We start from the raw sequence: 9,432 nt of genomic DNA, 5'->3' as shown, positions 1-9,432 counted from the left end.
TTTTTTGCTGTTGTTTATGTGTGGTAGGCATGTGCAATTTGGATTTGTTGGTTGTTGGTTTTCTATGAAGTTCCTCCAAATTATGACATAATCTGCACCTGCCTCACGTTCATGGTGCAATTAGTTAACTGGCCAATCATTTGCAGTCCCGCTTACAGTTGACTCTAAACACACTAAAATAGGCTGTTTATACAGTACGTACAGTACGTTAAAACTTCTGGTCGTGTCTATGTGATGATTGGACATGCACATGGGCCCTAGTATTATTCCTTTTTTTTTCATTTTTTTAGAACCGAGTGTTTTGATCAGTTCACAAACACAGTCAGGGATTTCTACAACATATGAATATGTAGAGGTTTGAATATCCATGTTTTGAGATACAACTCCTCCTGATGAGTTGATTTCATGCACTTTGTACCTGGTACTTAAGCCCCGCCCCCTCCCATATGATTGACAGCTGTCCATCACAGCAGGTCCTCTCCCTCCCTCCTGGTTTTCATATCAAAGGTCCATTCCCCTCAGTGAGGTCTCAGTTTACCCCACCTGATCCCCAGACCCTGATACAGCGGGATGGACTGCAGCCTGTATGGTAAGACCCCCGTTCCTCTTTCTGCTCCTCATCTGGTTTTCAACAACCAGTTTAAATTAATCATTCATCTTCTGTTTGTTTTAATAGATTTGTCACTTTTTAAGGATTTGACTTAAACCAAATTTAGTATTTATTGGAAGAATAATCTGTGTTAACTCTGTTCATATTTAAAGAACATCATAGTGTAGCTTTGAGCAGAAGAAAACACATTTCTTTGTGTTTTATCATACCTGACGTATTATAGACATCTCATGAGAGGGTATTATTCACAATCTGAGCTCTTTAATACTTATTAATACACATGAACAAATCCATCACGGACAATTTAAACTCTAAATGAATGCGTTTAGAACCTGTTGAATTTAAATGAAATAACTGGAAGCAATATTTTGGAGTATTAGAGGTTAACTTGCTTGATTTTTTCATTGGGGTTTGTTTGGACTCAGGTGTCACAGAACGTGCAGATATACACTAAAAGAAACATTTGAAGAGATATTAAATTAAAGAGAGAATTTTCTAAAACATTGTGCTCATTAAAGCTGAAAGGAAATATGTGTGAATATTCTATCCTTGTACATTTTAAAACACAGTTTTAACCAGATGTGAACAGTAACTTTTACTTATTTTGGTTTTGTTGACAAAGATTTTCACACAACTAAACCCTTTCTCTTAGTGTTTTGTTAAATAATTATTCATAATTGATTAATAAAATATATAAAAATAGTGTAAATTGTAACTGTCATCATAGAGTCAACACCAAATCTCTGTGAGGTGTTTTATAGAGGAAAAAAAGGTAAGTAGAAGAAGTCAACAGTTAGAAGCTGAGAAGAGGGACTTTTAACTTTGAGGAATTATTTGACAAAATAAACAGAAAGTTCTGGAAGATTTGAATTATTTTTTACAACTTATTGAAGTAGATCTAAACTGAAATTTGATGAAATTATTTGAATGTTGCTGCTCTGATTTTTCCTGCTCTTTGCCCTGTTTGTTTGTGCTCTTTTTAATTATATCAATTTTATTTAGTTTTATTTTCTCATAAAAAATCTCAAAAAATAGGATGTTATTTTTAACCCCTTGATGCCCGTTGCTGGGAGTTTGTGACATACCCTGCCAGGGCGATTCATATTCTACACAAACCAAAGATCACATAAACACTTTGTCCCAGGATATTGGTCAGAGGTTGAATTTATTATACCAGTATATATCATAGATATTTAATAACTATTGTATGTGTTATATTTCAATTTACAATTCCACTAAATTGAGCATCTGTACTAATGCAAAAACACACAAAAACATTTATAATTGTTAATTATTATTTTAGGCAAAATTGCTCTAACTGTTGTGAAACTCAAACAGTTATATACATATTTATGATAAATTTAACAGGATAAATCTAAAAAGGATCCTTCTTTCTTCCTGCCGTCTCAGAAATGGACCCCCTGGAGGTCCCCCCACTCACCCCGACCAGTAAGGAGGTCCTGAGTCAGGCCCTGAAGGCCAGCTTCTCTGGGTTTTCCCAGGAGAGGATCATTCATCACTTTCCTCATGGTACAGAGTCACACACACACACACATAGACACACACAGCACACAGCGGTGGATTTAATGAGTGTGTGTGTTTGTGTTTGTGTGTGTGTGTGTGTGTGTGTGTGTGTGTGTGTGTGTGTGTGTGTTTGTGTGTGTGCAGAGCCCACCCTGTGGTCAGAGTGGGAGGTGAACTTCTGGTTGGACTGGTGCCAGGCTGAGTTTGGTCTCACCTGTCTGGACTCAGACCTGAGGGGCCTGCAGGGGGCAGAGCTCTGCGCTCTGGACAGAGACGCCTTCCTGAACCTGATCTCGGACTGCTCAGCAGGAGAGATCCTGTGGGAGCACCTGGAGGACATGAGGAGAGGTGACACATTAATAAAACATGAAAATTATTTAGGAAAAAAACATTATCTTGTGCATACAAGACTGACTCTAGTGGACACTTAGGGAACTGCAGTTAAACTTATTTATGAAGGTGTTTTGGCTTCATGGTTAGTGTGACTCTAACTCAAGAATCTCTAATCTTTTACCTCCAGAGAGTGAACATGACTGCAGCTCTTCATTGTCCTCGTGCACGATAACATCCTGGTGTCAGCTGCAAACCAAAGGTGAAGGAGAAAGACAACATGTCTGCTTTGTAGTTGTAATGATGTCACGGCAATACAAATAGACTAATGGCAGGTTAATGACAGAAAATGTATTTGAGAGCATGTCACAATAAAAAAAGTAAATAAACAAAAAGCATCCAGTTATTCCATTGGTATTTCCCCCAATGTTCACATTTATGTGTTAATACTGTCTGTGTCTCCTCAGAAAACTTCTCCGACTTTGTTCAGAATCACGCAAACAAACACAGTTATCAGTATCATCCCTCTGAGAGGACAGACCTGCAAACTCTGGACTCTGTGACGGGACAGCATCAGGATTATTGTCTGACCAAAAGTGAAGATCCAAACAGGAGTGTGAACGTGGCTCTGCTGCAGGACATGGGAGGTAAACACTCTGCATTCAAAGAACATGGAGCTAAAACCTGAACCTGTCAGAGGTTAGTGCCAGAGGATACGTTTGTAGTTTCTGCTTTTTTCTTCAGTTAAACTTTGCCTGACTAACATATTAAACTGACACGGAGAAATGTATTAAAACTATCCTTAACCTGTCTTTCATCTCAGCCTCTATCACATCTCGTAGAGTCACCAATAAGTACAAAAGATGTTTTTCTCTCTCTCTTTTTTTTTTTACAGTTTGCAAATAACAAGATGTAAAATTTTGTGATTTGCAAGTAAATATCAACAAAACACAAAAACACTTTATAAAACACACATCTTTCTAGTAAAAACATTTTACAAAATGAATCAAGTATACAACAGAGATTAATTTAGTTTAACTTAAATTTAACAGCAATAATATTTTATTATGTCAGTTATTTTTTGTGTTTCATGAAATACTATTGTTCATTGTATTTAAAAAAAACGTGTGCATCTCTGCAATTTAGATTTTTAATTTGTTTAAAAGTGAAACATGTTGCAGCAATATCTTTATGAGCTTTGTACATGAAATCTTTTGAAATGTAGAAAGAAATTATTTCCTGTACAGGAGCTCATCCTATGTACACAAGTAGTATTCTTATCCACAAAAAATGTATCTTTCTATTTTTCCCACACATAATTTGTTAGCTTGTAGCAACAATTTTTGCTAATAGGACCAGTAAAAAACTTTATGCTAGCCCCCAGTTGACAAAATACCGCCTTTTATATCTTTGCTGGTTGTGTTCTGTACTTATGCAAGTCATGACAAAGAACATGTCCCACTGCTTTTTTATGAATCACTTTTCTTAAATATTTTTATAAGGAAGAGAGCCAGAGTATTGTGTGAATACATGTTGCTCTACAGGACTGTGAGCCATCCAAAACTTCATCCCTTCTCTCTGTGTTGTCCCTCCCATAGAGAGGGACTCAGAGATGGAGATCTCTCACAGAGACGACTCAGACATTGTGGGCTCTCTGTCATGGACCACTCCTTACCAGGAAGTCGATCCGAGGATGGAGGAGACTGTCTCTGAAGACATCTTCATTGTACCTCAGACTCACAGCAGCTTTAAAGAATACATTGGAAAGACAAACGACCTGAGCCGAGCCGTGATTCCAGCAGCTGTCCTGGCTGGGTACACAGGTGAGCACATGTTTGAATGACTCGTGTAGATTCTTCAGGAGGTGCCAATGGTATCACTGTCATCCTGTCTTAACAGGAAGTGGTCCGATCCAGCTGTGGCAGTTCCTCCTGGAGCTCCTCACGGACCGAAGCTGTCAGTCGTGTATCAGCTGGACTGGAGACGGCTGGGAGTTTAAGCTGACTGACCCTGATGAAGTAAAAACTGTTTTGCATTCAAACACCTTAAACACAAATTTAGAGGAATACAAACAAAATGAACACTTTCCAATTTCTCCTCCAGGTGGCGCTGCTGTGGGGCCGCAGGAAGAACAAGCCCAAGATGAACTACGAAAAGCTGAGTCGAGGTCTGCGATATTACTACGACAAAAACATCATCCGGAAAACAGCCGGGAAGCGCTACGTCTATCGCTTCGTCTGCAACCTGCAAGGCCTTCTGGGATATGAACCGGGGGAGCTGCACGCCATGTTGAACATTAATATCAAGAGTCAGTGATGAAAGACTTTTTTATATTGGAGACTGTAACTTTTTATGAGAGAGTGTAAGAAAGTGTGTGTGAGATGATGTCGAGGTCTGAGCCTCAGTAGGTGACATGTAATGCTTTAACTTATCAAACTATAAAACTCAAAGCTAAATACTGATGTCATTTTTCCCGGTGGATCCTTAAACATAATGGAAGCCAGGATTTTATTGCACTGAAGTGTGTTCCTCCGGCTTTTTTCTCCGTACAGCCTGTTTTTTTTTCTGAGAACAGCAATGCCAAAGTCGTCTATTTCTCAATATTTGATAAATATTGGTTCAGAAATCCGAACACATAACACTCTGTCTTAGCGCTCCTTAGCAAACACTAGCATGCACAACAAACCCTGCTCATAACCATCTTAACACCCGCAGCATTCAGATGAATACACACGCTCCTGTTTCTATCTAAACGCCCGCTGAGCAGCTTTCTGACAGAGCCAGGAGATTACTTCCACACCGCTCTGATTTCACTCATGTCTGGGTGATTTGCTCTTGGTAGACGAGCTGATTCATTGGACTTGAGGTAAACACAGAAAAACCTTGTTCAGCAGGGGGTCTCCTCAGAGATCAGCTGGTGTTTGGACTAATGGAAGCTGGTTGATGTGTTCACGCTGGCTCTCTTTCACTTCACTTTGTCCGAGCAGACGGCGGTGGTGTGTGGGCGACTGAAATAGTCAGCGCCTGCAGAGAAATCAAGCGTATTGATTTAACACCTTGAAGGCCATGCAGATTGGCAATTATTGGTTCACCACCTTCTGGTACTTTGTACTGTAGAGGGTTATTTCCTAGTCTGAAGTTTTGAGTGTGTTGCCTGTAGGTCTGATCAGGTTTGATCTGCAAACTTGATTCATAATAATATCAAAGAAAGAAATTTAAGAGCCAAAAATCCAGATGAACAAATGCTATGATTTGTTTACTGGTGTAGCATAAGTTAGCAGGGTACTGACTTCAACATCACTCATTCCTTGGATTTTTTTAAGCAAATTGCACATGGTCAGAAGCATGTAGGAAATTGGGGCGATATTTCACAAGATATTTGTTGTTAAATCTGATCGCCAACTACAAAAACATCAGATTGACTCCATAATTACTACAATGTGTTTGGGTGTAAAACGAACCAAAACAAACCAATCAGAGTGCATCAATTCTCTTCCCCTTCTTCCCCTTATTTCACTGAGCTCTTAAAAATGCAAGAAACCCACACATGTAATTGTATAAGATTGGCTGTGTATCCAATCAAGCCTACCAAGGCTGAATTTGAAAAACGATTATGTCAAAGGTTGTCCCATTTCAAAGGCTCCGACAAATGCGGCCGAAGAATCCGGCCTCCTTTTTGGGTGCCATGAAGGACGGGTTCTGTGAATCCTTCGTAGCCTCACACATCCCAAGATCCATTGCGCGGGAATGTCGAAGATGATAGCCATGGCCGATCTCCAGAAGGAGTCCTGTTTTATCCAGACGTGAAGGATTTCTGGCAACAACTGTGTGATTGTATTTCTAAAACATTAAAGAAGATTTTGTTTTACAGTGTAAAAATGTGTTGTTTGGGCTCTTTTTAAGTAATATACAAAGGAAAAACAGTTTTTCTTTAAAAAATCTTCTCATTATTACTTCTCTATGTCATTTTTCTAAATTTCTTTTTTATAAGGAATTAAAAAAATACATTAAATAATTTCAGCAGCTTGTATTTTATACTTTTTTTTATCTGTCATTCCCCCAGCACTTGTTCAAATGTTGAAAATGTACATTGTTTCTTAACTCTCCTGTAAATGGTGGTTCCATATTCTATCAATAAAAAAATAATATTATTATGATATAATAAATAATTATAGTAAAAACAATATAATAATATATTATAATTATATAATAATAATAATATAACAACAAAAACAATAATAACAATAATAATAGAATAACAATGATAAATAAATAAGTAAACAAATAATAATAATAATATTAATAATAAAGCAAATTAAAAAATCATCCTGTTTTAAATGTGAGGTTTTGGTTTACGTGTGCTTAAAAAGCCATGTAAGCCTGACAGGTGAGGGCGGCACTGTGTGACATTGAGGGCGACAAACAGGAAATGCTTCGTAGACCAGACTGTCTCAGTTCAGTTCGGCCTTTGTGGTCTACACAGGTTATGAAGGCCGGGTCCTGCAGCCCCTAAATTGTGACACAGCCATAGTGTAACCATCTTAAAGAGTGGGTTTTGTACTTTGAGTCAGTATTTTGTCCTTCTGGTGCCCCTGCAGTATCTTTAAATGATTTACAACTCAAAAACCCTTTAGAAAACCCTTATTTCAGCCTATTGGCAGATGTGAAGCAGGGTTCAGAGGATAAAGTGTGTTGGATATTTCCTCCGATTGGCCCTGGTTTTCTCTCAGAGAGAAACTGCAAATGTGGTATACATTAAAAACTTCATGTCATCTTGTCCAGCCTAAAATAAGAGCAGTTCTTTATTTCTTATACACACACACACACTTACAAGATCCCCCGCGCCGGCTCTTCCATTAGCAGCCTGTGGAGGGTAAGTGGTGGAAGTAATCTCCACACACTTGATACCCTCGCTCCGTTTCTGTCTGAGCTCAGTGATGGAGAAAATCAGATCAGAGTTCGGTCGTATCTCATCAAATGCACTTCTTATTTCACGCTGTAGATGTAAATGAGATGTTGACACCTGAACACACTGCTGTTTTATATCACTATATGAAAAACATACAGTCTCCTCTTAGGTTATAAAACATGTAAGTAAAAGATTGATCCACTGACACAAATGAATTGTTCACTGCTCACTTCATTTTCGGAAATATGTTCATGTCATGAAGCATGAAAAAAAAAAAATCAAAGCTCTGTCACACGTTGATGTATCATGTATCAAAAATCAGGTTTTTATTAAACACCCCTTCATAACATTTTTAGAAATGTTAATTATAATTTACTCTGTTAACCTCAAAAACAGGCTTCTAACCAGAATAAATTAATTTTATGCATTATTACATTTATTTGAAAACCATACAGAGGATTAAATATTTTTACAACACTTTCATCAAAAATGAACATCAAGTAAATGTCGAACTGAGATCGCATGTGTAAAAACTGACTGGTGTCATGAAGAGAGGTTCAGTTTCTAACAGGAAAAAAAAAAGATTTAAAACAATAATTAAAATACTAATATCCATGAAGATTATAAATTATTTACAAATCAGTTTATTTTACAGCTGTCAGCTGATTAATTTCGATAGTAAACTGACATATTTGATCACATCACGCGCACACACACACACACACACACACACACACACACACACACACACACACACACACACACACACACACACACACACACACACACAGGTTTCTATGGTTTAGCTGGACGACTCTTTACGGAGGTCATAGAGCTAGGTCTGTTAGATTGAAATACTCTAAAAAATCTGAATAAAATTTGGATCACTTTAGCTTTCCAATACATCCTTCAGAACATTATTAACACCACCCTTAAAATGATGGTGTATGGACAGCTTTTATGTGGCTTATGAGAACCAAAAAACAAACAAACATGTAAGGACTTAAAAGGGACAATGAAATCACATTTAAAGTATCTTCTCATTAGCATCAATACACACCCTGACTGGACCAAGCCTTAAAGAAACAGTTATTAAATCATGAAGCATACACACAAACAAGAATAGCCATTTAAACATTTTAGTGCTACACATACCTCATGCTGTAGCCGATAGCATCAGCTTGATGTTGTAGCTGAACTTCGGGTGTTAAATGACCGTTTCAAACGTCCACTCTGCTGAAACGTCTGGAAATGCTAACTGCCGTCGAAGAAGCTCCATTAGCATCTTTTAGCACCGTTTCTTGACACCGCATCGTTGTATCCGATACATCCGACATTTTCCTCCTCTTTGGATGGATATCTTAACACACGGCCTGGCGTGGTGCGGTCAAAAGAGTAGTTGTGATCCCATCTTGTTACATAACCGTCTACCAGCACCTGTTACCTGTTGAAAGGTTCCCGCCTTCCCGTTCTTGTTCTTCTTCTGGTGGGTTTCAGGCAGGCTGTGTAGTGTTGAGCACATTACTGCCCTCCTCTGGCTATCAGGAAAAAAATACTTCCCACCTAGCGTTTTAATCCAGCGGAGCGCAGGAACCCAATAACTGCGCCACCTACAGCCTGGAAGTTTGGATCGACAGTGAAGATAGTACAACAGGAGAAGGTTGACAGCCCCAGGTCAGACGACACCTTGTATAACTGCCTCCTGTATGTATGACAGACCTGGTACCCGTAAAAACTTCATCTAACCACCCAGATTTTCATCCTGAAGTAAACAGCAGAGGATCTCCAGAACCAAATCAGGCCAAGATGCTGATGGCCCTTCTTTTAGTGGCATCAAGGCAGCTGTCAAGTCAGAGCAAACTAAATTATTTGAAGATTGGACTTCCGTTACCCAAGGTTCCGACCTAAATAGCTATGTAACCTAAGACAGTGGTTTTCAAAGTGGACCAGGGGGTCCTCAGAGAATTGGAGGGAAGGAAAAAATGGGATCTCTTTGTTGTCATTATAGCAATAATAATAATAATAATAATAATAATAATAATAATGATAATGATAATGA

General features: G+C 38.4%; 1 protein-coding gene across 1 annotated transcript; it reads left to right on the top strand.

The window, feature by feature from the left end:
• The first annotated feature begins 2,022 nt into the window (after positions 1 to 2,022).
• LOC141784492 (protein c-ets-2-A-like) lies at positions 2,023 to 4,780 on the top strand. Its single transcript, XM_074662329.1, has 7 exons — positions 2,023 to 2,140; positions 2,279 to 2,482; positions 2,655 to 2,726; positions 2,932 to 3,111; positions 4,063 to 4,287; positions 4,364 to 4,482; positions 4,568 to 4,780. Exons 1-7 carry the CDS (start codon positions 2,023 to 2,025, stop codon positions 4,778 to 4,780), a joined length of 1,131 nt encoding a protein of 376 aa, XP_074518430.1.
• The last annotated feature ends 4,652 nt before the right edge of the window (positions 4,781 to 9,432 follow it).

This window comes from Halichoeres trimaculatus, unplaced genomic scaffold, assembly GCF_033239565.1.
Source record: "Halichoeres trimaculatus isolate MK-OKI-2021-1 unplaced genomic scaffold, fHalTri1.1 fHalTri1_scaffold_22, whole genome shotgun sequence".
In the NCBI taxonomy this organism is placed as follows: Eukaryota; Metazoa; Chordata; class Actinopteri; order Labriformes; family Labridae; genus Halichoeres; species Halichoeres trimaculatus.
Note: the sequence above shows the minus strand (reverse complement) of the source record. Positions and strands in the feature narration are given on the sequence as shown.

Coding starts and splice junctions, on each gene's coding strand:
- LOC141784492 (XM_074662329.1), top strand. CDS start 2,023: ATGGACCCCCTGGAGGTCCCCCCACTCACCCCGACCAGTAAGGAGGTC. Junction 2,141..2,278: donor CATTCATCACTTTCCTCATG/GTACAGAGTCAC, acceptor GTGTGTGTGCAG/AGCCCACCCTGTGGTCAGAG. Junction 3,112..4,062: donor TCTGCTGCAGGACATGGGAG/GTAAACACTCTG, acceptor TCCCTCCCATAG/AGAGGGACTCAGAGATGGAG.